The sequence below is a fragment of the Oncorhynchus gorbuscha genome, linkage group LG12 (genome assembly GCF_021184085.1).
Source record: "Oncorhynchus gorbuscha isolate QuinsamMale2020 ecotype Even-year linkage group LG12, OgorEven_v1.0, whole genome shotgun sequence".
NCBI lineage: Eukaryota > Metazoa > Chordata > Actinopteri > Salmoniformes > Salmonidae > Oncorhynchus > Oncorhynchus gorbuscha.
This window is the reverse complement of record NC_060184.1, coordinates 64,528,863-64,556,091: the sequence shown is the minus strand read 5'-3', so window position 1 is coordinate 64,556,091 and position 27,229 is coordinate 64,528,863. Positions and strand designations below refer to the sequence as shown.

The window sequence follows — 27,229 nt, the reverse complement described above, 5'->3', positions numbered from 1 at the left end:
TTTTTATAATGGGCATGGCTTATCTTTTTATAATGGGCATGGCTTCTCTTTTTATGATGGGCATGGACATGGCTTCTCTTTTTATGATGGGCATGGGCATGGCTTATCTTTTTATGATGGGCATGGGCATGGCTTATCTTTTTATGATGGGCATGGGCATGGCTTATCTTTTTATGATGGGCATGGGCATGGCTTATCTTTTTATGAGGGGCATGGGCATGGCTTATCTTTTTATGATGGCCATGGGCATGGCTTATCTTTTTATGATGGGCATGGGCATGGCTTATCTTTTTATAATGGGCATGGCTTATCTTTTTATAATGGGCATGGCTTCTCTTTTTATAATGGGCATGGCTTCTCTTTTTATAATGGGCATGGACATGGCTTATCTTTTTATGATTGGGATGGGCATGGCTTATCTTTTTATGATGGGCATGGGCATGGTTTATCTTTTATGATGGGCATGGGCATGGCTTATCCTTTTATGATGGGCATGGCTTATCTTTTAATGATGGGCATGGGTATAGCTTATCTTTTTATAATGGGCATGGGCATGGCTTATCTTTTCATGATGGCCATGGGCATGGCTTATCTTTTAATGATGGGCATGGGTATTGCTTATCTTTTTATGATGGGCATGGGCATGGCTTATCTTTTTATCCTATCGTATTCATTACAGCATGCATGTGTTGGACCATTGCTTTGTCGATGGCACAGTAATGGCCAGTTCTAGATCTAAGTTTCTTAATTAAAAAAAAATGACTGAAAAAGTAGCCTAACGACCTGTGACTTTTTAGGATGGGCATGGGCATGGCTTATCTTTATATGATGGGCATGGCTTATCTTTTTATGATGGGCATGGCTTATCTTTTTATGATGGCCATGGACATGGCTTATCTTTTTATGATGGCCATAGGCATGGCTTATCTTTTTATGATGGCCATGGGCATGGCTTATCTTTATATGATGGGCATGGCTTATCTTTTTATGATGGCCATGGGCATGGCTTATCTTTATATGATGGGCATGGCTTATCTTTTTATGATGGGCATGGGCATGGCTTATCTTTTTATGATGGCCATGGGCATGGCTTATCTTTTTATGATGGCCATGGGCATGGCTTATCTTTTTATGATGGGCATGGGCATGGCTTATCTTTTTATGATGGGCATGGGCATGGCTTATCTTTTTATGATGGCCATGGGCATGGCTTATCTTTTTATAATGGGCATGGCTTCTCTTTTTATGATGGCCATGGGCATGGCTTATCTTTATATGATGGGCATGGCTTATCTTTTTATGATGGGCATGGGCATGGGCATGGCTTATCTTTTTATGATGGGCATGGGCATGGCTTATCTTTTTATGATGGCCATGGGCATGGCTTATCTTTTTATGATGGGCATGGCTTATCTTTTTATGATGGGCATGGCTTATCTTTTTATGATGGGCATGGGCATGGCTTATCTTTTTATGATGGGCATGGGCATGGCTTATCTTTTTATGATGGGCATGGACATGGCTTATCTTTTTATGATGGGCATGGACATGGCTTATAATTTTATGATGGGCATGGGCATGGCTTATCTTTTTATGATGGGCATGGGCATGGCTTATCTTTTTATGATGGCCATGGGCATGGCTTATCTTTTTATGATGGGCATGGCTTATCTTTTAATGATGGGTATGGGTATGGCTTATCTTTTTATGATGGGCATGGGCATGGCTTATCTTTTCATGATGGCCATGGGCATGGCTTATCTTTTTATGATAGCCATGGGCATGGCTTATCTTTTTATGGTGGGCATGGGCATGGCTTATCTTTATATAATGGGCATGGGCATGGCTTATCTTTTTATACTGGGCATGGATTCTCTTTTTATGATGGGCATGGACATGGCTTATCTTTTTATGATAGGGATGGGCATGGCTTATCTTTTTATGATGGGCATGGCTTATCTTTTATGATGGGCATGGCTTATCTTTTTATGATGGGCATGGATTATCTTTTAATGATGGGCATGGGTATGGCTTATCTTTTTATGATGGGCATGGGCATGGCTTATCTTTTTATGATGGCCATGGGCATGGCTTATCTTTTCATGATGGCCATGGGCTTGGCTTATCTTTTTATGATAGCCATTAGCATGGCTTATCTTTTTATGATGGGCATGGGCATGGCTTATCTTTTTATGACGGGCATGGCTATGGCTTATCTTTTTATGATAGCTATGGGCATGGCTTATCTTTTTATGATGACCATGGGCATGGCTTATCTTTTTATGATGGGCATGATCATGGCTTATCTTTTTATGAAGGCCAAGGGAAATGCTTCTCTGTTTGTGTGGCATCGCTGCAATGCAAATACAGTGGGGAGAACCAGTATTTGATACACTGCCGATTTGCAGGTTTTCCTACTTACAAAGCATGTAGAGGTCTGTAATTTTTATCATAGGTACACTTCAACTGTGAGAGACGGAATCTAAAACCAAAATCCAGAAAATCACATTGTATGATTTTTAAGTAATTAATTTGCATTTTATTGCATGACGTAAGTATTTGATCATCTACATGCTTTGTAAGTAGGAAAACCTGCAAAATCGGCAATGTATCAAATACTTGTTCTCCCCACTGTATATTGTTTTTGTTCCCAAAGGTTAATGGTGGCCCAACACATAATTCTGGGAACCAAATGAGTCAAATATGCCCCTCTGGTGGGAAAGTACTTGCCCCTGCCGCCAACAACTATTTCTTCACACATTTTTGTATTTTTGTATTTTATACACAAAAGTGGTGCACTCGTCCTGTATTACGGATCGATATAGCCATCTGTAGCGCAGGCAAAACATGTTTTACTTGATGGCCCTGTTGATTGTAATAAGTGTATGTGTGTGTGCGCGTGCGTGCGTGAGTACTCGTAACAGCCCTAGCTAGTGTGAACAGTTTATTTAATGAGTGTTATCCTTAAAGGAGAACCAGCTGGGAGAATATGAAGGTATTTCCGAAGTAATATTTCCCTGTGGATGACAAATAACTTATTCAGTGTGACCAGAGAGCTGCTTTTTTTGCGACTTGGAAGATATCTGTGTATCTCTAGGACTACATCGCCAGAAGTTCCTTTCTGTTCTGTGGAACATAAGTTGTTGAAGTACTAAAATACAGAAGGTCTGTCTGTCCTGTGAACCAGAGGTTGATGAAGGACTAGAATACAGAAGGACTGTTCTGTGGACCAGAGGTTGTTGAAGAACTAGAATACAGAAGGACTGTTCTGTGGACCAGAGGTTGTTGAAGGACTAGAATATAGAAGGTATATTCTGTGGACCAGAGGTTGTTGAGGGACTAGAATACAGAAGGTCTGTTCTGTGGACCAGAGGTTGATGAAGGACTAGAATATAGAAGGACTGTTCTGTGGACCAGAGGTTGTTGAAGGACTAGAATACAGAAGGACTGTTCTGTGGACCAGAGGTTGTTGAAGGACTAGAATATAGAAGGTATATTCTGTGGACCAGAGGTTGTTGAAGGACTAGAATACAGAAGGTCTGTTCTGTGGACCAGAGGTTGTTGAAAGACTAGAATACAGAAGGTCTGTTCTGTGGACCAGAGGTTGATGAAGGACTAGAATATAGAAGGTCTGTTCTGTGGACCAGAGGTTGTTGAAAGACTAGAATACAGAAGGTCTGTTCTGTGGACCAGAGGTTGATGAAGGACTAGAATATAGAAGGTCTGTTCTGTGGACCAGAGGTTGTTGAAAGACTAGAATACAGAAGGTCTGTTCTGTGGACCAGAGGTTGATGAAGGACTAGAATATAGAAGGTCTGTTCTGTGGACCAGAGGTTGATGAAGGACTAGAATATATAAGGTCTGTTCTGTGGACCAGAGTTTGTTGAAAGACTAGAATATAGAAGGTCTGTTCTGTGGACCAGAGTTTGTTGAAAGACTAGAATACAGAAAGTCTGTTCTGTGGACCAGAGGTTGATGAAGGACTAGAATATAGAAGGTCTGTTCTGTGGACCAGAGGTTGATGAAGGACTAGAATATAGAAGGTATGTTCTGTGGACCAGAGGTTGATGAAGGACTAGAATATAGAAGGTCTGTTCTGTGGACCAGAGGTTGTTGAAAGACTAGAATATAGAAGGTCTGTTCTGTGGACCAGAGGTTGTTGAAAGACTAGAATACAGAAGGTCTGTTCTGTGGACCAGAGGTTGTTGAAAGACTAGAATATAGAAGGTCTGTTCTGTGGACCAGAGGTTGTTGAAAGAATACATTAGGTCCTGCATATGGCTGTGACGGTCAACAACATTTTGTCAGCTGGTGATTGTCAAGCAAATAATTGTCGGTCTCACGATATTTGACCGTTAATTAACATAAACACATTTATCATCTCCTGGCTTCCACACATAACCTACAAGCAATTTTTAAAAGTATAATAAATCCATGTAATATAGCCTACACTTTCACAATAAATCCATTATTTATTTTCGACAGGTCTAAAGAAGCATGATATGAAGAAAATGTAGTCTATTTCAGAAGAAAAGAATAGCATACTCTGAGTTGTCCTTATGTTAGCTCCTGATGTGGCTAAATGGCTGTGGGCTACACTATTTCATTTAGCAAACAATATTTGCTTATATTTCTGTGGTATTATTTTATATTATTTTATAGTATGAAGAACACACTTGAACAAAGCTGAATAGACATATTTTCTCCAAACGATTTGAGGGAGTGCGCACATGCGGCTAACCTGTGTTCAATGGTTAACTCTACACCATTGGGTGATTGTTAATGTTCCATTACTGCAGTAATTCAATTGTAAAGTTCAATTGTTTTGAGGAAATCTAAAAGTCTCTCCTTTGATTAGAATAATTCCACCACAATAGGCATAGACAATGCTTTATACAGTATGTATTCATTCGGGTTCACAGTGTGTACCGAAGCGAAGTCCCCGTACCCAAATGGTTCGGTACAAATGCTGTACAGTTACACCCTTACAAAGCAAGGATGGCTGTCTTACCTTGTCCATAGAGTGCTTACAGAGTAAGGAAACCAATATGTTAGTTTGTCATTTGGGTGAGCTATCCTTTAACTATTCGGCATTAATGCCTAAAATCACACACACACACACGCACACACTCAAATTCACACGCACTCAGATTCACACACACATTTATGCACAAACACACACATATACACATCAACCATTATCTCTTAGATCGAATCAAATCCCTTTAGAAATCAATCAGGCATGTTACACATTACAGAGTGATTCAATTATATGTATGAATGACGATTAGAGACAGGAATTATGATTCTGTTCATGAAATACAATCAATGTGTCGTTTGGAAAATCGGATTACTGAGGAAAATAAAAGATGAAGATTTCTGTAAAAACCCACACAAACACACTAAGGCATGCAGACACACATACACAGCCTGCTTAATGCTACGTGTGTGTACTGTGGTTGATTGATATGTGCAGTGTGATTTAGATAGACAGGCTGTGGAGGGCAGGGCTCAGGTTTAATGAACAGGTATGAGCTGCTCCTTCTCTGGCCATCACTATATATATCACCCTGATTCACACACACACTTGTATGATGCTACCTGTTTGCAATAGCAAGCTAGCTGTTGCTGAGTTAGGGAGATACCCAGTCATTTGTGCAACTGAATGCATCCAATAGTCCAAATGTGTCTTCCTTATTTAACCCTTCTGTATCAGAGAGGTTCGGGGAGCTGCCTTAATTGACATCCACATCTTCAGAGCCCGGGGAACAGTTGTTGTTGGGGTTAACTGCCTAGCTCAAGGGCAGAACGGCAGATTTTTACACCTTGCCGGCTTGGTAATACAAACCTGCGACCTCGCAGTTACTGGCCCAACGCTCTTAAACATTAGGCTACCTGGAGCCCCACAGAGTTAGTTTGTCTATGTACTGTACATCATTCATTGTTAGGCACCTGGCTAAGGGTACAGCATGTAACCTAATTACCAAGTAGCCTTGTAGCCTATAGCAGTGTTTTCCAAATTTGGCCCTTGATTCATGCCCTAGCATTACACAGCTGATTCAAATAATCAAAGCTCGATGAGGGATTGCTTATTTGAATCAGCTGTGTAGTGCTATGGGAAAAACCAAAACGTGCACCTCTTGGGGTCCACAGAACCGAGTTTGGGAAAACGCTGGCCTATACAGAGCCTTCGGCTGTGTTTCATTCCATTAATGTTCTCCCCTCCCCTCTGCACTCGTTTACGCTACTATGCTGCTAGTTTACTAGGGTACTTGGGGGAGGTACACCGTCCAACATTCATTATCGTAGAACAGTATCAACGCTAATTACACCTTAGACAACATTCACAAGCTGACGAAGACTCTTGCAGTCAATTAAAGAAATGTAAGCAATTAAAGGAACTTCTCAAGGGTGCATCTAGCCGATCTCGGTCCACACACACACACGCACACGCACGTGCACACGCACACTCATTCACACACACACACACACACACACACACACACACACACACACACACACACACACACACACACACACACACACACACACACACACACACACACACACACACACACACACACACACACACACACACACACACACACACACACACACACACACACACACAAACAACCAATTAAAAAGTTATCTCATGTTTCCTTAACTTAAGGTCCCCTGCCTCATTAGCCATAGATCATTTGGACTAGGACTCTCTGCCTCTGACAGCAGGAAGAATCTAGTCCTTCTGTCCGGGACTATGCGTCTGTCCGTCAGGCTAGCTAACTGGCTGGCTCCACAGCTGTTTGACTGTTCTGCCCAGCCTGTGGCCAAACTGTGATTATAATCACAAAGCAGTGATGATACAGTATCATAAACAGATCCATACAGCAGAGTTACTTAGAGATACTCTTCTTTCTCATAAACAGATCTGTACAGCAGAGTCACTCAAAGATACCCTTCTCACACTCGCGCTTTTACCTCTCTCTTTCTTCAACTATCTCTCTCTCTCTCTCTCTCTCTCTAATCGTGTGGCCAGGCCTCATCTAATCTCTGCCACTATCTGGGGTTTGGGAAAGACAAGATGCATTTGCATATTTAATGAGATCTGTAGTGTCCCCCCACCATCTCCCCACCACTACCATCAACGTGCAGTCTGAGAGAGGGAAATGGAAAGAGAGACAGAAAGAGAACGAGAGAGAATCAGCGAAAGCGAGAGAATGTGACAGTGTAAATAATGTTAGTAACTGCAGTACTCTGTTTTTCCTCCTGCTGATGTACATCTCTCTCACACGCAAAGACACGCCATGCAGGGGTCTAAGACCCGTAAACTGCACAGCTACATTAAAGGCTGAAATAACGACCCAGTTCGATTATTTTAGGGTGTAATGCAGTTACTCAGCAATGTGATCTGTCTGTGTCAGAGGTGGGAACAAAAACCTCAGTTTACTGAACCTGAAAATACCTAGAAGGCTAATGGTGTAATGGATCCCTCTATTATACAGAGAAAGGGAGGAGGGGAGATATGGAGGGAGGAGAAGTTGAAAGGGAAGGTGGGTGGAGGGAGAAGCCAAAGGGGAAAGAGAAAGAGAGAGAATAAATAAAGAAGAGGTGTGTTATTGTAATGATGATGCCAGTATGTGCTCCTACTCTTACTCTCTTAGTTATGAGTTTATTTTTGGTCTATCAGTGGAGGCTCCTCAGAGGAAGAAGGTGAGGACCATCCTTCTCAGTGGATTTCATTTTTTATTTTTTATTGTGAAACATCTAAAAAGTAATAGTTTTTAGATAAAACTAAAATAAATGTATTCACGACACAAAATAATTGATTAAAGCACACTGTTTTGCAATGAAGTTCTGCAGTAACCTCAAAAGCACTCTGTTGGGTAACATCATGGTGTAACTGGTGGAGAGATAACTTCCATCCTCCTCTGGGTACAGTAACTTCAAAACAAAACATAGGAGGCTCATGGCTCTCACCCCCTTCCATAGACTTACACAGTAATTATGATAACTTCTGGAGGATGTTCTCCAACCTATCAAAGCTCTTGCAGCATGAATTGACATGTTGTCCATCCAATCAAAGGATCAGAGACGGAATCTAGTATTGAAAACATAAGCTGCAGCTAGCTAGCACTGCAGTGCATAAAATGTGGTGACAAGTTGAGAAAGACAATAGTTGAATAGTTTTGAACAAATTAATTTTTGCAAAAATGCAGGAGAAGCAAGAGAGAGCGAGAGACAATGAGCTAGCTATATTTCGTATTTTTTTTCACTTTCACTTACTTAACTAGCATATGCAGCAAGCTAGTTTAGCCTACTCAAACAGAGAGGGATGCTATGTTACCTAACTGGCTATGGCTATCCAACACTGGAACTCTTCCAAGTCAAGGTACATTTACAAATGTATTGCCACCGGGGCCTGCCGGGGGATAATTGCTAAACAGCTTGCTAACTGTCCACTGTACTGAATGATTGTAGCGGGTTTACTAACGTGTTAATTCTAGTAGCTATGATGCCTTGACGTTAGCTAATACGGTGACAACAATGTAGGCTGTGTGTAACAGTTAACGGTTATGATATGAAGGTTTAGCTTGAAAATGTTTTTTTCGCCTGGTCACAGACAGCTGATGTTTTGTGCACAAGTGAAGGGAAAAGGTGTAGAGGAGGAGAGAGTGTAGGTGCGAGAAGGAATTATCCAACGAACAAAGGGATCACGATCACAGTATGAAAGTGAACTGTGTTTGCATATGATCAGGGGTGTATTCACTCTGCCGATTCTGTTGAAAAAAAAATCTTAAATGGAAGCACACTGAACAAACAGGGATAAACATACTCAAATGTGTCCAATAGAATATCTCATTTGAAACTCTTGGACTAATGATTACACCCTAGATCAGCTAAATGCAGGCAAGATTGTGCCATGCGGTATTGAATGCGTCAATGTCTGTCACTTTGATTACTCAAAATTCTCTCAACCTGTGCCCCTATATTGTAAACTTTCATTCAACACCACAGTGCCCACAAAGCTCATCAGAAGCCTGGGACTAAACACCTCCCTCTGCAACTGGATCCTGGACTTCCTGAAGGGCTGCCCCTAGGTGGTAAGTGTAGGCAGCAACACATCCTCAACGCGGGGGCCCTTCAGGGGTGCATGCTTAGTCCTCTCCTGTTCTCCCTGTTCACCCACGACTGCGTGGCCAAGCACGACTCCAACACCATCATTAAGTTTGCTGAGGACACAATGCTGGTAGACTTGCTCAACGACAATGACGAGACAGCCTATAGGGAGGGGGTCAGAGACCTGGCAGTGTAGTGCCCGGACAACACCTCTCCCTAAATGTGAGCAAGACAAAGGAGATGATAGTGGATGACAGGAAAAGGAGGGCCAAACACACCCCCATTCACATTGACGGGGCTGTAGTGGAGCGGGTCGAGAGTTTCAAGTTCCTTGGTGTACACATCACCAACAAACTATCATGGTCCAAACACACCAAGAAAGTCATGAAGAGGGCACGACAACATCTTTTCCCCTTCAGGAGACTGAAAAGATTTGCCATGGATCCACAGATCCTCAGAAAGTTCTACAACTGCACCATCGAGAGCATCCTAACCGGTTGCATCACCGCCTGGTATGGAAATTGCTCGGCATCGGACCGTAAGGCATACAGAGGGTAGTGAATACGGCCCAGTAAATCACCGGGGCCAAACTTCCTGCCATCCAAAACCTATAGTGCCTTCCTAAACTATTCAAACCCCTTGACTTTTTCCACATTTTGTTATGTTACAGCCTTATTCTTATTCTAAAATGTATTACTTTTTTTATCCTCATCAATCTACACAAAATACTCCTAAATGTGACTTGTTTCAGGCATATGTTGAAGGTCACTACTTAACAGCAGAGCCATTTGAACATAAAGTAGTTTTTTTATCAATGTGCGTTTTTCAGCATGAATGCCTTCTGGAACATGTGAACTTTCATATGCCTTAATAACAGACGTGTATGCCATCTGTAAATACTAATACAATTGTTAAATGACGAGCCTAGTTGGTTTAGTCACAGAAAAAGTGTGTAACCTTCCCGCTAGCCATGATTGGCTGAGGTAAGGAGTGGGCTGGACATGCCGAGAGATGAGTTCGGGTTGGTGTACCATAGAGCACACTTCTGTCTATTTGAGCTGGTCAGTATGTGTAGGTAATTTTGTTTAATACAGCTAGATTAAATGTAGCATGTAGTAGAACTGCATAAGTGTTGCTCTCCACTTTCTGGAGGACCGAGTTTTGAAATCAGTGGAATTAGATTATGATAGCTAAAGAGAAAACACCTGTCTCTGGATTACATCTTCAAACTAAGGCCAAGGGAAATGCTTCTCTGTTTGTGTGGCATCGCTGCAATGCAAATACAGTGGGGAGAACAATTATTTGATACACTGCCGATTTTGCAGGTTTCCCTACTTACAAAGCATGTAGAGGTCTGTCATTTTTATCATAGGTACACTTCAACTGTGAAAGACGGAGTCTAAAACACAAATCCAGAAAATCACATTGTATGATTTTTAAGTAATGAGAGGATCTGCAGAGAAGAATGGGAGAAACTCCCCAAATACAGGTTTGCCAAGCTTGTAGCATCATACCCAAGACGACTCGAGGCTGGAATCACTGCTTCAACATAGTACTGAGCAAAGGGTCTGAATACTTATGTCAATGTGATATTTCAGTTTTTATTTGTAATAAATTAGCGAACATTTCTAAAATACCTATTTTTGGGAATTATGGAATATTGTGTGTAGATTTATCAGGGATTTTTGTTGTTGTGGTTTTTGTCAATTTTAGAATATGGCTATAATGCAACAAAAAGTCATGGGGTCTGAATACTTTCTGAATGCACTGTATATAATAGGCGGTGTCAGAGGGAGGCCCCAAAAAAGGTCAAAGACTCCAGTCACCCAAGTCATAGTGTCACGCCTTGGTCATTGTATCTTGTGTTTTTGTTATATGTTTGGGTAGGCCAGGGTGTGACATGGGTTTATATGTTGTATTTCGTATTGGGGTTTGTATTAATTAGGAGTGTGTATTAGTAGGGGTGTGTCTAGTTAGGCTTGGCTGCCTGAGGCGATTCCTAATTGGAGTCAGCTGATTCTAGTTGTCTCGGATTGGGAACCGTATTTAGGCAGCCTGAGTGCGCGTTGTATTTCGTGGGCGATTGTACCTGTCTTTGTGTTAGTCACCAGATAGGCTGTAATTAGTTTCACTCGTTTGTTGTTTTCGTATTTTCCGTTATTTCATGTACCGTATTCTTCATTAAATGTCATGAGTAACCTACACGCTGCATTTCGGTCTGAATCTCTTCAAACAACAGACGAAGTTCATTACACATAGACTGTTCTCTCTGCTCCTGCTTGGGAAGCGGTCTTGGAGCACAAAGTCTAGGACCAAAGGCTCCTTAACAGCTTCTACCCCCAAGCCATAAGACTGCAGAACAATTCATCAAATGGCCACCAGGATCTTTGTTTTTACACTGCTGCTACTCATTGTTTATTTTCTATGCATAGTCACTTTACCACCACCTACAGTACATGTAGAAATTACCTCGACTAACATGTACCACCTGTATATAGCCTCATCATTGTTATTTTATAGTGTTTTACTTAAGTTTCTTTAGTAAATATTTTCTTAACTCTATTTTCCTAAAACTGCATTGTTGGGTAAGGGCTTGAGAGTAGGTCAAATACAATTTGATTTCAGATTGTAGCAACCTCACGATGTTTGGTATATTGAACATGTTACATAGCTGGGTGAATGGAAGCTATAAACTCAATAAGCTATAATAGAAATAAGGCCATGCTCATAAAAAAAATGATCATCCTCCCTCATCTTAAACGGGACTGACCGCCTCTGCTGTCTATGCATCTGCCATCATACCTGCCCATCCAGGGACTATTTCTGTGCCATGTATCACACCAAGGTCTCATGGTTTGATCAATTTAACTTCAGATTGCGCTCCAAACGTTACATTTCGCCATGTTTTGGACAGCCTGGGTTGCTCCTCCTGCTGCAGCTTCACCCCCAGGCTGCACCGCTGGTGTCGTCGATGCCTCATGGCTGGTTAAGTTGAGGCATTCATTCTGAATAAGTTAAGAGTTAAGGTTTGGGATCGGGTTAAAACAGAAACAACTCCACAGTTATGTTTAGCCATTAATTCCGAATGGCTAAATTTAGGGTTAATGTTTGGGATAGGGTAAAATAAATTAAAATAAATAAAATCACAGTGAGTGCCTATCACTGGGATTGAGCACACGACACTCAGAGCCGGAGTTTGCGGCTTACACCTAGCATCCGCCACCCCAATCCACAATGCCCTAACGCACTAGCAAAACACACAACGCCCTAGTTGCCTCTCTTTTGAAGGCATCTCCAGATATCCTGGGTACCCGGACGGATGTCAAAATTTGAAGTGGATTTTGAGCAACCTGGCTGATCACAACCTATTGTGTAACAGTTCAATGTCACACCACTTTTTTCACACGCACAAACACACACACACACCTTACCTTGAGCTACGTTAGCGCTTGGAGAGGGCAGTGTGTTGCCGGTCAATCAGTGTGTAGTTATTGCCTCCGGGCCTGAACTAGGTCTGGGCAGTATACAGTATTTGACTATCTACCAGTATTGATGCACAGACCGGTGTGGGTTTTTACTTTACCTTCTATAACGGTATTTCAATATTTGGCTTGTTAAATGTGATTCGCCACTTTGCTGTATAAAATCCACAAGTGTTCAATAATTACACTATCAGTTTATGATTTTTGTATGATTTTTATTATGATCCCCAATGGTGACAGCTAGTCTTCCTGGGGTCTGACACATAATCAAACATGCATTACATTTAAAAAAGACTTTACAATTTACATACATTTAGGGCTCTATTCAATCTGCAAATCAGCATTTTGTATGTGCAACAGTATCTTCTAAATCAGACAGGAATAGGTGAAGCATGAATATGTTAGCTACATAAAGTAAGGGAAAGCATTTAATGTAGACCAAGATTATAGGATCCCTGGGAAACAATGACCAAAATGTTGGTTCCTACCCTGTTGCAATAACTTTTTTAATTTGTTGTAATGTCAAACAACACTGTATTTAAAGTTTCCACTATTATATTCTAGCTATATCATTTTGTGTTTTGATCTAAATCACAAGTCAAAATTTTGTGGTTAAAAATAAGGCCTATATTTTTCCCCATATCCTGCAGCCCTACGTGGCAGCGTAGCAATTATCTCAAATGAGTTCAGGAAATGTATAAAATGTTCAAATATAGTGATATTTTGGCCATATCGCCCAGCCCTAGCCTGAACTTTACAAATACTGTAGGTTAACCCTTTCTCACACACTGAAACCCTCTTTCATCACGCTCTTTCCTCACTCACTCTCCCTAGTGTAGAGAGAGCAGGCTGGGTCGGTTCTGTGCTCAACTAAGAGAGAATTAAGAGGACATTATGCAGCGCAATGTCACTCCTCCATCACTGTCATACAAACATATATAAACACACACACGATAGCATATGGGTTGGGTCCGTGAGCACACCCAAGTCACACCATTGGCTCTGAGGCTGTCCAACAACTCTGCAGAGGTGACAGGGACATCCTTCAGTGTGTGTGTGTGTGTGTGTGTGTGTGTGTGTGTGTGTGTGTGTGTGTGTGTGTGTGTGTGTGTGTGTGTGTGTGTGTGTGTGTGTGTGTGTGTGTGTGTGTGTGTGTGTGTGTGTGTGTGTGTGTGTGTGTGTGTGTGTGTGTGTGTGTGTGTGTGTGTGTGTGTGTGAGACAGGCACTAGACTGATGTTTGATTTGGCGAGGGATCTGACACGGTACATCCTGATATGATTTAATTATCGAACTTTCGTGCCTGCTGGGCGTGTGTGTGTATGTGTGTGTGTGTGTGTCGGCTGAGTCAGTGAATAAATCCCGGTGTTGGCAGTCCATCCAGAGAGCAGAGCGTGTCTGGCATGGTGAGCAGCACCAGCCTCTATGTGGAACCGTATTTATAAAGGCTTTTCCTCACTTAAAATCGGCTTAACAAACTTTAAGTTTTGCATTTGAAACTTCAATGTGTGAGTGTGTTGGGATATGTGTGTATGTGAGCTGTATGTATTCATGGGGGGTTGCGTGTGAACACACTGTCCTTGATAGTGGCCCTACTGTTCATAATCCATACAGCACAAGGTTCCAGGTCTCAACATACAACCATGAAGGTAATCCATGTCTCTCCACTGAGATGGAACATACTGGCTTCTCTGACTTGATACCGTATCTAATAAGTCCTAAAGAAATAACTGGCCTTCTGAGAGGATTAATTAATGTGCGCACACACACACACACACACACACACACACACACACACACACACACACACACACACACACACACACACACACACACACACACACACACACACACACACACACACACACACACACACACACACACACACACACACACACACACACACACACACACACACACACATACTATAGATGGAGCCTTACACACTATACAGTATCCACACATACACAAGCAGAGGGAATGAGGCAGAGAGGAAGGGGAGAGAGTTGGAGGCAGAAGGGATAGAGTGTGTGTGAGAGAGAGAGAAAAAGAGAGAGGGAGATGGAGATGGAGCGACAGAACGAATGGGGAAAATGAAAAGAGATAAATCAATGAAACTATTCCGTGGCTGACTCATGGTAATGAAAAGCAATTTATTAGCCCACTCTCTCTCCTTCTGTGCCTCTCTCCCTCCATCTCTCCCTCTCAATTGCTCTCTCCTTCCCCTTTACTTTGGCTGTGACCTGATCCCATTCTCTCCATTAATACCTACACCTTTTCTGTCATCAGATGCTAACGATTGTCAAAAACACGATAAAACACTCGTTTAGGGGTCATGTTTGTTTTCGCTCCCTTGTTTTCTACACTTCCCTCTCATTTGCATATAAATCACGGGGTCGTTCCTGCGAGGCCGAAACTCGTGTTGTTACACCTACTGATATGATATACCTGCATGGTTCATAGTCACCTGGCATAGGTATCCTCAACCTCTTCCTCTCTCGCTCTCTATCCTACTCTCTCTTTTTCTGCCTCTCTTCCCAGCCTGTCTCTCCCCCTCTCTCTTTCTTTATCTCCCTCTTCTTCCTCCCATCCTGTTCTCTCTCTATCAGCTTTGGTCTGGGTGACTAAAGTTTAAACCTAGCTGACAGGGTAAATAGAGGAGAGAGAGAGAAACAGAGAGAAAGATAGAGAGAGCTTCTCAAGAACCCCACCTACCTCCTCCGGAGCACTACGCTGGAAATCCCGGATCCTGCCAGGCGTTGCTCTCCCAGTGTTCTCTCATCTTTGAGCTGCAGCCCTCTTCATTTCCCTCAGATCACTTGAGGATCTGATGTCCAGGAGGGCTCTTGCCTGGGCTACGGAGTTGTGGGAGCAATAATCCACAGTTGGCCTCAGATTGGAGGAGTTTGTGGCAGAGGTACGGAAAGTGTTTGATTCTCCGTTGTCTGAGAGAGAGGCGGCTCGTAAGCTGCTCCAACTACGTCAGGATTCCCGTAGTGTGGCAGACTACACAGTGAATTTTCGCACGTTGGCGGCTCAGAGTGCCTGGAACCCGGAAGCCCTGTTCGACGCGTTCCTTCACGGGTTGTGGGAGGTTATTAAAGACGAGTGCTGCCCTTGGACCATGACTTCCTCATTGCCTTCACCATCCGGATCGATGGGCGGCTACGGGAATGTAGGAGGGAGAGGGAGTCTGTTCCCTGTCGTCGACGCTCGTCCTCAATTTCCACCTAGCATCCGAGGAATCCCGGGAATCCCCAAAGCCCACATTTCCGAGTGGATCCGATGTTGGCCAAAGTCTCTCGGAGGTCACCGAGGGCTGTCGAGTCGTCTCCTCCGGAGCTCATGCAACAGGGCGGGGCTAGATTGTCTCCTGCTGAGCGCAAACTTAAGACCCAGTGCTGTCTGTATTGTGGACTGTATTGTGGAGCTACGGGACATGTTTTATCTACCTTCCCATTAAAGAACCAGCCTCATTGAGGAGGTACTAGTATGAGTACTCTGGTGAGCCATGCGGGAGCTTCCAATCTTCCATTGCTTGTACCCCTGTCCATGCTACTCTGTTGTGGGGTAACCGGTCCAAATCTCTTTGGGTGCTCATAGACCGACTAGAGCTTTATGGACACTACCCTGGTGTCGGAGCTGGAAAATCCTCACACAACCCATGGAAGTAAGAGCATTGGATGGGCACTCTATTGGCAGAGTCACCCACACCACTTGTCCCATTAACCTGAGAGTTCCGGGTAATTACAGTGAGTTTATGCAGTTCCTGGCCATTGACACCCGTGGTTTTGGGGTTTTCCTGACTCCAGAGGCACAATCCCCTGATTGACTGGGCTACTGGTTCTATCATGGGTTGGAGCACGTTTTGCCATGGGCATTGCCTGAAGTCGGCGCTGCCTCCCCTGGGATGTCTTCCTGTGGGCTTGGGAAAAGCCCCGGACCTCTCCGCCATTCCCGCGGTGTACCAGGACCTCCGGGATGTTTTCAGCAAGGCCCGTGCCACCTCGCTTCCTCCGCATCAGCCGTATGACTATGCCATCTACCTTCTTCCAGGCACTACACCACCTCAGGGGTGGCTTTATTCCCTGTCAGGTCCGGAGACCAAGGGGATGGAGACGTATATTGAGAACTATCTGGCTGCAGGGGGCATCCATCCTTCTGCCTCCCCCACTGAAGCAGGGTTCTTCTTTGTGGAGAAGAAGGACAAAACCCTGCGTCCGTGTATTGACTGCCGGGCCTGAATGACATCACGGTTAAAAACCGTTACCCGCTTCCACTCAATGCCTCAGACGTTGGAGTGGGGGCTGTTTAGTCCCAGGGTTTGGCACAAGACCAAAAGCTGCATCCTTGAGCTTTCCTCTCCCATCGGCTCAACCCCACAGAGAGGAATTACAACATGGGTAACCGGGAACTTCTGGCGGTGAAGATGGAGGGGGCGGAACACCCATTCATAGAATATCTCAGCACCGCCAAGTGCCTCAACTCCAGGCAAGCTCGATGGGCCCTGCTATTCACCTAATTTAACTTCACCATCTCCTACTGCCCGGGATCCAAGATTGTGAAGCCGAATGCGCTGTCACACCTCTATTGTCCCACTGCTACACGGTTATCCTTACCGTGGTGGACCAGTTTTCCAAAGCTGCCCACTTCATCCCTCTCCCCAAGCTACCCTCAGCCATGGAGACGGCCCAGCTCATGGTGTAGCACGTCTTCCAGACCCATGGACTTCCGGTGGGCATGGTCTCCGACCAGGGTCCCCAGTTCTGGATGGCATTCTGCATGCTCATTGGGTCGTCGGCCAGCCTATCCTCAGGGTTCCACCCGCAGTCAGTGCAAGCCAATCGGGACCTGGAGACGAGTCTTCGCTGCCTGGTCTCCGCCTAAACCACCACCTGAAGCCAGCAGCTGTGTGGGTAGAGTATGCCTGCAACACCCGGCCACCTGATTAACTGGGAGGGTTATGGCCCAGAGGAGAGGTGCTGAGTCCCCACTAGGAACAGCCTGGATCCAGCCCTCATTGCTGAGTTCCATCGCCGGCATCACGGGCCAACCAGGTATGCGCCCAGGAAGGACACCAGGTGGGCTCCCTAGGTGGGCTCCCGCCAGGTGGGCTCAGCTGTCTTTGTGCTTGTCTCCACCCCCCTCCAGGTCTCACCCATCTTCCCATTATCCCCTATGTATTTATACTTGTGTTCTTTGTTTGTCTGTTGCCAGTCCGTCTTGTCAGGTTTTACCAGCATTCTTTCTGCATTCCTGTTTCTCTAGTTCTGTTTCTAGTTTTTCCCGGTTCTGACCATTCTGCCTGCCCTGAACCCGAGCCTGCCTGCCGTCCTGTACCTGTCTGAGTCTGACCTGATCACGAACCTCTGCCTGCCCTAACCCCGAGCCTGCCTGCCGTCCTGTACCTGTCTGAGTCTGACCTGATCACGAACCTCTGCCTGCCCTAACCCCGAGCCTGCCTGCCGTCCTGTACCTGTCTGAGTCTGACCTAATCACGAACCTCTGCCTGCCCTCAACCTGCCCTTTGCCTGCACCGTGTTTCTAATAAATCTTCTGAGAACTGTTCTATTCGCCTCCAGGACACTGGATGTGTCCTGCCACAGATGGCTGGCCAGTGTCCTCAGCCCAGAGAGCCATCTGTGGAGATGCCTGAACAACTTCATGAAGCAGAACACTCCTGAGGAGAGACAGGGCGGCACCTCGAGAAGACACACACACACATACATTATATCTACACACAACACACACACGCACATTGTCCTGCCTTATCATTCTTTCCAACAAGAAGACCAAAATGGTCCAAAATGATTTCCAATAATATTACAAATGAAACACATTGAGATAATAAAATGGTTTCATTTTCATCTCCACACATTTCAGTCATTTAGATCTATTTCTGGCCCTGGTCTTTCTGTGAGCTCAGATGAAGGAGTGAGGGATGGTTTCTGACAGAAGGAAGACAGTGTCTGCATCCCAAATAGCATCATTTTCTCTATATAGTGCACTCTATTTAAATCAGAGCCCTACGGGCCTGGTCAAAAGTAGTGCACTATGTAGGGAATAGGGTGCCATTTGGGATGCAGTCTGGGAAAGGTTATAGAAGTCTCCCTGAATACAGCGGAATCTCTGATCAGCCACACACTAACATTACATCTGTTAATATACAGACCGAGATATTGAGTTGGATGGGTTATAAAGCCTCGTCTGCATCTAATAAAATTCTCCTGTCACTCACAGAATACCAGCTGCCAAGCCTCATCTGAGCAGACATGCCAGGGAGACATCAAACAAACACACACACACACTAACACACACACACTGACACCTGCAACACACACATCCACACACGCACGCTCACACACATCCACACACGCACGCTCACTCACATACACATTCACATAACCCACACACACACTAACACACACACACTGACACCTGCAACACACACATCCACACACGCACGCTCACACACATACACATTCACATTACCCACACACACACGGTTAGTGATTAGACAAAGCTTAGCAAGGCGAAGCCGTCACATATGGGGAGTAATCACATTATTACACAGGCAGTAGCGCAGACGGCAATCACAATATCACACAGGCAGCTAGGAGAACGACTGCCAGCTGGGTTGGTCCTCAGCCAGGCCTGATGTGTGGATTAGAATCGAGGCTACAAACACACACACATTCAATGCACACATAGACACACACACACACAAATTCAAGCCCCTGCATACACACGATACACATGCAAACATACACATACACAGTCCTGGAGAGATGACACATACAGGCTCAGTGTTCGACTTGTTGGTTATTACTGCATTGTCGGAACTAGAAGCACAAGCATTTCGCTACACTCGCATTAACATCTGCTAACCATGTGTATGTGACAAATACAATTTGATTTGATTTGATTTGACATGAGATTAACACACAGAATGCAGATCACGCTGAGTCCATAGAACAACATGGACATGCTTCACTCACTAGTTTCCCTGACAGAAGATTGGCTAGCAGTAGGCCAATCAGCTGACCTTACCAATGATTGGTTATGGTGTTATGTCATTGGTGAAAGCTGGTCCCGGAACCTCCCAAATATTACTCTATCTAAACCAGAGGCATGAGAGTTTGATAAGAACTTATTGAAGATAATTATTTTCCAGTGTTTTCCATCCATCCATCCTTCTGCCTTGCCAGCCAGCCAGCTGGGAGGTCTGTTCTTACGCAATGAGGACCCCCTGGAGTGGATCTGAATTTATTAGAGTACATCTCTGCTTTTAACATGGGAGCACACAATGTCTGAATTTGGAACACACACACACGTTCGTATGCATGCACAAACACACTCAACACACACAAACACACACCATCACCAGCTTGACAAAATGGCAGCAGTTGTACCACCACTAAGACTGCACTCAGTCAGTTGAAAAAGGAAATAAGCAAAAAGGAAACCGCTCACCCAGAGGCGGCGCTCCTAGTGGCCAGAGACTTTAATGCAGGGAAACTTAAATCAGTTCTTCCTCATTTCTATCAACATGTTAAATGTGCAACCAGAGGGAAAACAATTCTAGATCACCTGTACTCCACACACAGAGAAGCATACAAAGCTCTCCCTCACCCTCCATTTGGTAAATCTGACAACAATTCTATTCTCCGGATTCCTCCTTACAAGCAAAAATTCAAGCAGGAAGCACCAGTGACTGGGTCTATAAAAAAGTGGTCAGATGAAGCAGATGCTAAACTACAGGACTGTTTTGCTATCACAGCCTGGAACATGTTCCGGGATTCCTCTGATGGCATTGAGGAGTACACCACATTAGTCCCTGTCTTTATCAATAAGTGCTTAGAGGACGTCGTCCCCACAGTGACTGTACGTACATACCCCAACAAGAAGCCATGATGCTGAGCAGGCCCAACAGGCAACATTTCGCACTGAGCTAAAGGGTAGAGCTGCCGCTTTCAAGGTCCGGGACTCCGGGACTCTAAAGGGTAGACCTGCACCAGGCTGGGAAGACTGAATCTGAAATAGGTAAGCAGCTTGGTTTGAAGAAATCAACTGTGGGAGCATTTCAAGGTCCTGGAGTGGCCTAGCCAGTCTCCAGATCTCAACCCCATAGAAAATCTTTGGAGGGAGTTGAAAGTCCATGTTGTCCAGCAACAGCCCCAAAACATCACTGCTCTAGAGGAGATCTGCATGGAGGAATGGGCCAAAATACCAGCAACAGTGTGTGAAAAACTTGTGAAGACTTACAGAAAACGTTTGACCTCTGTCATTGCCAACAAAGGGTATATAACAAAGTGTTGAGATAAACTTTTGTTATTGACCAAATACTTATTTTCCACCATAATTTGCAAATAAATTAATTAAAAATCCTACAATGTGATTTTCTGGATTTTTTTCTTCTCATATTGTCTGTCATAGTTGAAGTGTACCTATGATGAACATTACAGGCCTCTCTCATCTTTTTAAGTGGGAACACTTGCACAATTGGTGGCTGACTAAATACTTTTTTGCCCCACTGTATATGCATAGTCACTTTAAAAATACATACTACCTCAATTAGCCCGACCAACCAGTGCCCCCGGACATTGGCTATCCGGACAATAGGCATTGTGTCCCGCCACCCACACACGCCAACCCCTCTTTTAAGCTACTGCTACTCTCTGTTTATCATATATGCATAGTCACTTTAACCATACCTACTTGTACATACTACCTCAATCAGCCCGACTAACCGGTGCCTGTATATAGCCTCGCTACTGTTATAGTCTCAATAGTGTATATAGCCTCGCTACTGTTATAGTCTCAATAGTGTATATAGCCTCGCTACTGTTATAGTCTCAATAGTGTATATAGCCTCGCTACTGTTATAGTCTCAATAGTGTATATAGCCTCGCTACTGTTATAGTCTCAATAGTGTATATAGCCTCGCTACTGTTATAGTCTCAATAGTGTATATAGCCTCGCTACTGTTATAGTCTCAATAGTGTATATAGCCTCGCTACTGTTATAGCCTCAGTAGTGTATATAGCCTCGCTACTATTATAGCCTCGATAGTGTATATAGTCTCGCTAATGTTATAGTCTCAATAGTGTATATAGCCTCGCTACTGTTATAGCCTCAATAGTGTATATAGCCTCGCTACTGTTATAGTCTCAATAGTGTATATAGCCTCGCTACTGTTATAGCCTCAATAGTGTATATAGCCTCGCTACTGTTATCGCCTCAATAGTGTATATAGCCTCGCTACTGTTATCGCCTCAGTAGTGTATATAGCCTCGCTACTGTTATAGCCTCAGTAGTGTATATAGCCTCGCTACTGTTATAGCCTCAGTAGTGTATATAGCCTCGCTACTGTTATAGCCTCAGTAGTGTATATAGCCTCGCTACTGTTATAGCCTCAGTAGTGTATATAGCCTCGCTACTGTTATAGCCTCAGTAGTGTATATAGCCTCGCTACTGTTATAGCCTCAGTAGTGTATATAGCCTCGCTACTGTTATAGCCTCAGTAGTGTATATAGCCTCGCTACTGTTATAGCCTCAGTAGTGTACTGTTATAGCCTCAGTAGTGTATATAGCTACTGTTATAGCCTCAGTAGTGTATATAGCCTCGCTACTGTTATAGCCTCAGTAGTGTATATAGCCTCGCTACTGTTATAGCCTCAGTAGTGTATATAGCCTCGCTACTGTTATAGCCTCAGTAGTGTATATAGTCTCGCTACTGTTATAGCCTCAGTAGTGTATATAGCCTCGCTACGCTACTGTTATAGCCTCAGTAGTGTATATAGCCTCGCTACTGTTATAGCCTCAGTAGTGTATATAGCCTCGCTACTGTTATAGCCTCAGTAGTGTATATAGCCTCGCTACTGTTATAGCCTCAGTAGTGTATATAGCCTCGCTACTGTTATTTTTCACTGTCATAATTACTGTTGTTTTTACTTCTGTTGTTTTTATTTCTTTACTTATCTATTGTTCACCTAACACCTTTTTTTAACTTAGAAATTGCACTGTTGGTTAGAGCCTGTAAGTAAGCAATTCACTGTAAGGTCTACCTACACCTGTTGCATTCGGCGCACTTGACAAATAAACTGATTTTATTTGTCAACAGTCAGAAGAGTCAAACTTCAACCCTTTCCTATCAAATCAAATTAAATTGTATTTGTCACATGCGCCGAATACAAAAGGTGTTGACCTTACAGTGAAATGCTTACTTACAAGCCCTTAACCAACAATGCAGTTTTAAGAAAATACCTAAAAAAAAGTAAGACATAAGAATAAGAAATAATTAAAGAGTTAGCTACGAAGCTGCCACACAGTCTGAATCTAGTACCGCTCCGTTCCACTGTCTCTTGCTCAGAGCTGTTAGCATACAGAAGCTAACTCTTATGCTAATCACATACTGACGTCCTCTCCTCGGCCCCCTCCTCCCTCCTTCCTTCATTCTCCTATCTCCCTCTTTTCATTAGGTGCTCTTTCTCGTCTTCTGAAAACCATTTGTCAATAGTTTTGGCATCCCAAGGTCATACTCATAATTGCCAAACATAATTTAACTGTTTTTGGACAATCTAGGGCCGTGGGTGTACTAATGTACTAATTAATTAACTAATTAACACTGGAACATTAAAGTACGCTCCCATGATGACAGTTAGTGTGGACACGCATGCACACACACATACACACATACACACATGCACACACACATACACGCATGCACACACACATACACACATACACACATGCACACACACATACACACATACACACATACACACATGCACACACACATACACACATACACACATGCACAAACACACACACAGGACAAACTAATTATCCTCTCAGCTCATTTTAAGGTGTCAAGGAGTCAGAGGGTATCACAGATTAATGTGTCCCCCTGAGAGAATACTTCTAAAGAGAGTTCCACCCTGAGCTAGCTGGCCATTCTACACACACAACCCCCCTCCCCAACACACACACACACACAAACACCCACGCACGCACACACACACGAAAAACGAATGATCCTCTCAGCTCATTTTAAGGTGTCAAAGAGTCAGAGGGTGTCACAGATTAATGTGTCCCCCTGAGAGAATACTTCTAAAGAGAGTTCCACCCTGGGAGCTCGCTGGCCATTCTACACACACAACCCCCCTATCCCAACACACTCACACACACACCACACACACACACAGACAGGTGTGTTACCTGATGCTGCTCATACTTCCACCAGTCTCAGAGCCCAGCTTGCATCTCTCCAACTGGGTGGCTACAATCTGTCTTTCTGCCTCCAGCTCACGGGTCAGTCTCTCAAACTGCAGCTCCTACAGGGGAGAGAAACAGGGAGAGATACACACACATGAAAACCTCTAAAACCTTTTTTTTGTGGGGGGTAGGGGGTTCTACTAAGCTAACATATGTAGTGTGGTCCTGTGTAGCTCAGTTGGTAGAGCATGGCGCTTGTAACGCCAGGGTAGTGGGTTCGATCCCCAGGACCACCCACACGTAGAATGTATGCACACATGACTGTAAGTCGCTTTGGATAAAAGCGTCTGCTAAATGGCATATATTATTATTATTATTATAATTGTTTTATGGTCATACCATGGATCATTTAGCTGTTTCATTTCGAATTTTAGGACCCCTGTATGTATAAAAAAACGAATTCAAATGAATTGATCAAATGTTACATTTGGCCTTTACAATTCTAGCCCATAGAAACGCAATGAATAACACATTCATAAATGGCCAGAAAAATACAGTAAAATAAAGATTTAAGGTTTTGAAGTGTCTTTCCTATATCTAGGAGATAAAAGAAAACTCAGGAAATATTGATGTTTTTTAAACACATTTTTAAACCTTTTTTTGTTGGCACAAAAAACAGCACAAAAAACATCCATACTTACATTCATTTGTATGGGCTACCTTTAGGTCATAGAGCACATCTAAGGACACCATCGTGTTTGTGGGAGTCTCCCCTTTCCATAGTGGGGTCATATTTATTTGTAGCCCAAACCGTTTGGACGCTACAGACAGAAGTTGGCACGTCGGCGGTACCAATTTCAGACGAGTCCCGTGGGGCTTTTGGAGGTCGTGGAGCAAAACAGAGAATACCATCAGGTTCATAAGTGTCTCATCTTTCCATAGAGTGGTCATATTAGTTAGTAGCCAAACAGTTCGGACACTACAGACGTTTCTGTGAGAAGACCCATTTTTGTGATGTCTCCTGGTCTGACAAACAGCCCTCTAACTCTGTCACTTTCCACAGCAGATGCAGACGGCCAACATAAGCAGATGCGGATTGAGACACAGGATTGAGACACAGCACATGCAAAAAACAGATATGAGGCTCACAGAGGAGACCGACCTGTGTGTGTGTGTGTGTGTGTATTTGGTTTAATCATGGCCAGAAGCGGATCGATAGTACACTGATCTCTATGCCTGTGAAAGGGTTTGTGCGTATGTGTGTATGTGTGAAATAGATTTTTGAAAGCCATTTGGGCGGGTGAATGAGTTGATCACCACCCAAAATCCGTTCTCTTCCTACCGACCCCAACACATCAGCCCAGTACACCCCCAGCTCAAATCCCTATCCTCCACTACCCCTCATCTCCTCTCCCAGGTCCTTTCACCAACTCTCCTCTGCTTTCCTCTCTACAGCGCTGCTCTCTCATCCCTCTATTCTTGCCCGTCTTTCCACCATTCCTCACCTCCCCTCTACTTTCCTCTGTTCCTCACCTTTCTCCTTTCCTTTAATCGAGACAGAGACAGAGAGAAAGCTCAAACTAGAAGCAAAAACAAAGCTCAAAATGCAAACAGACCAGAAATAAACGATTATTCCAAATCTTAACTCTTCTACCAACTAAGATGAACATCAGTCAGGAAAAGTGTCAAACTAAAAGCACTTGACCCCCCCCCCCCCACACACACAAAAAAAATACCTCAAATCTCAGGCCCAAACAACATCCTTAGCCTAGATTTATCAGCACATGCACCATAGGCATGAGTTTAGAATAGTCCTCTGTGAACTGCGTGACCCTGCCGTCACGTCTGTGTGTGAGTTTGTATGTGTGTGTGTGTGTGCATACGAAAGAGAACAGGTTTGAATTGTGTGAGTAACGTAAAGGTGTGTCTACCAGACCTGAATAGAACAGCAGAACAACTACTCACAAAGGTCACTATAGCATCATTAGAATCCCCCAGAAACCACTCTAACGTCGCTCATCAGCCCAGTGACTCCTCCAACACACACACACGCTCACATGCGGACGTACGTGCATGGATGCACCAAACAGACACGCACACACATACCAGTTCACAGCTTTTTTCACAGCAAAAGGAGGAGAGAAGTGTTTGTAAATGGTAAGTGCATTTGGGGTGTAATTACAGTTAAATGTGTTTGAGATGAAGATTAAATTGCCAATGTTTCTGTTTCTAAACCTAAATCTGGTGTCCCTGTGCGTGGTAATAGAGTCCTTTAATTAGTCCTATTTCCCATTCAGGACAGAGTCCCCCTGGTGTTAGGCCATCAGAGTAAAGTGGTCAATCTGCAGCTAATAGCAGACGGATTTGAGACAGAGAGAGAGTGTGGACATTAAAATGATAAGTGACCTTCTGCTTTAAAGCAGAAGAGAGAGAGAGAGAGGGAATGAAAGGGGACTTGCTCTCATGCATAAAAAACACAGTCAATGAAATCATTTCCTCTTTTTCCTCTCCTCCACTCTTCCTCTGCTCCCTCCACTATCTTCTTGTGTGTAATTATATAGGTTTCAAGCCCTTGACCACTTATCAGCACACGCACTATAGGCATGAGTTTAGAATAGTCCTCTGTGAACTGCGGCAGGGTAGCCTAGTGGTTAGAGCATTGGACTAGTAATGGAGAGGTTGCGAGTTCAAATCCCTGAGCTGACAAGGTACAAATCTGTTTTTCTGCCCCTGAACAGGCTGTTAACCCACAGTTCCTAGGCCGTCATTGAAAATAAGAACTTGTTCTTAACTGACATACCTAGTTAAATAACCACAGGTGAGCTAGTTCAGGGCTCGATCAGAGTTGTGAGGTTTCTGGTGTCCCTGAGGAGAAGGTTTGAAAACCACTATCTGTAGACACTTTGAGGTTTTGTTTTGCTTCACGTTAAGTTCATGTCTGTTACTGAAGAATTTACGAGTCTTTATCATAGGAGTTGAGTGACATGAAGACCCCTCCATAGAAGCTGTGTGTAATGTGTCTGAGTTAGTGTAGTGTTACCAGCCCTGGGGCCTGTAGGACAAGGAGACAGGTCTCTCTCTCTCTCTCTCTCTCTCTCTCTCTCTCTCTCTCTCTCTCTCTCTCTCTCGTATAAGTGCTTTGATCCTGCAGGTTTGGCCCATCTGCTGTTGTCTCACCTGAGAGGGTGTGGTCTCCAACGGAAACAAACACACAGTGCACCTGTATCGATGCGGAGCACCTACACACACCTGTGTTATTGTTCTCTCCTGACTGCAGGATTCAGTTAACATTTCTTTGTTCAATACACACATATCCTCTGCCATGCAGGACAATGAGACAATCAGTTGGCTAGGGCTGTGGGGAGAGTGTATTTCATTTGACACTGTTAGTTGTGTATCTAGTGGTCTCTGC

At 43.9% G+C, this 27,229-nt stretch overlaps 1 protein-coding gene and 1 non-coding gene across 2 annotated transcripts in view; one reads left to right on the top strand and one right to left on the bottom strand.

The window, feature by feature from the left end:
* ctnnd2a (catenin (cadherin-associated protein), delta 2a) overlaps positions 1–27,229 on the bottom strand; it is a 439,609-nt gene that overhangs the window by 244,471 nt on the left and 167,909 nt on the right. The window contains exon 3 of the mRNA XM_046292625.1: positions 23,821–23,936. Coding sequence (XP_046148581.1) covers positions 23,821–23,936 — 116 coding nt within the window. The remainder of the gene's footprint in view (positions 1–23,820; positions 23,937–27,229) is intronic.
* trnat-ugu lies at positions 24,037–24,116 on the top strand. Its single transcript has one exon. It is a non-coding gene; the product is annotated as a tRNA-Thr (tRNA).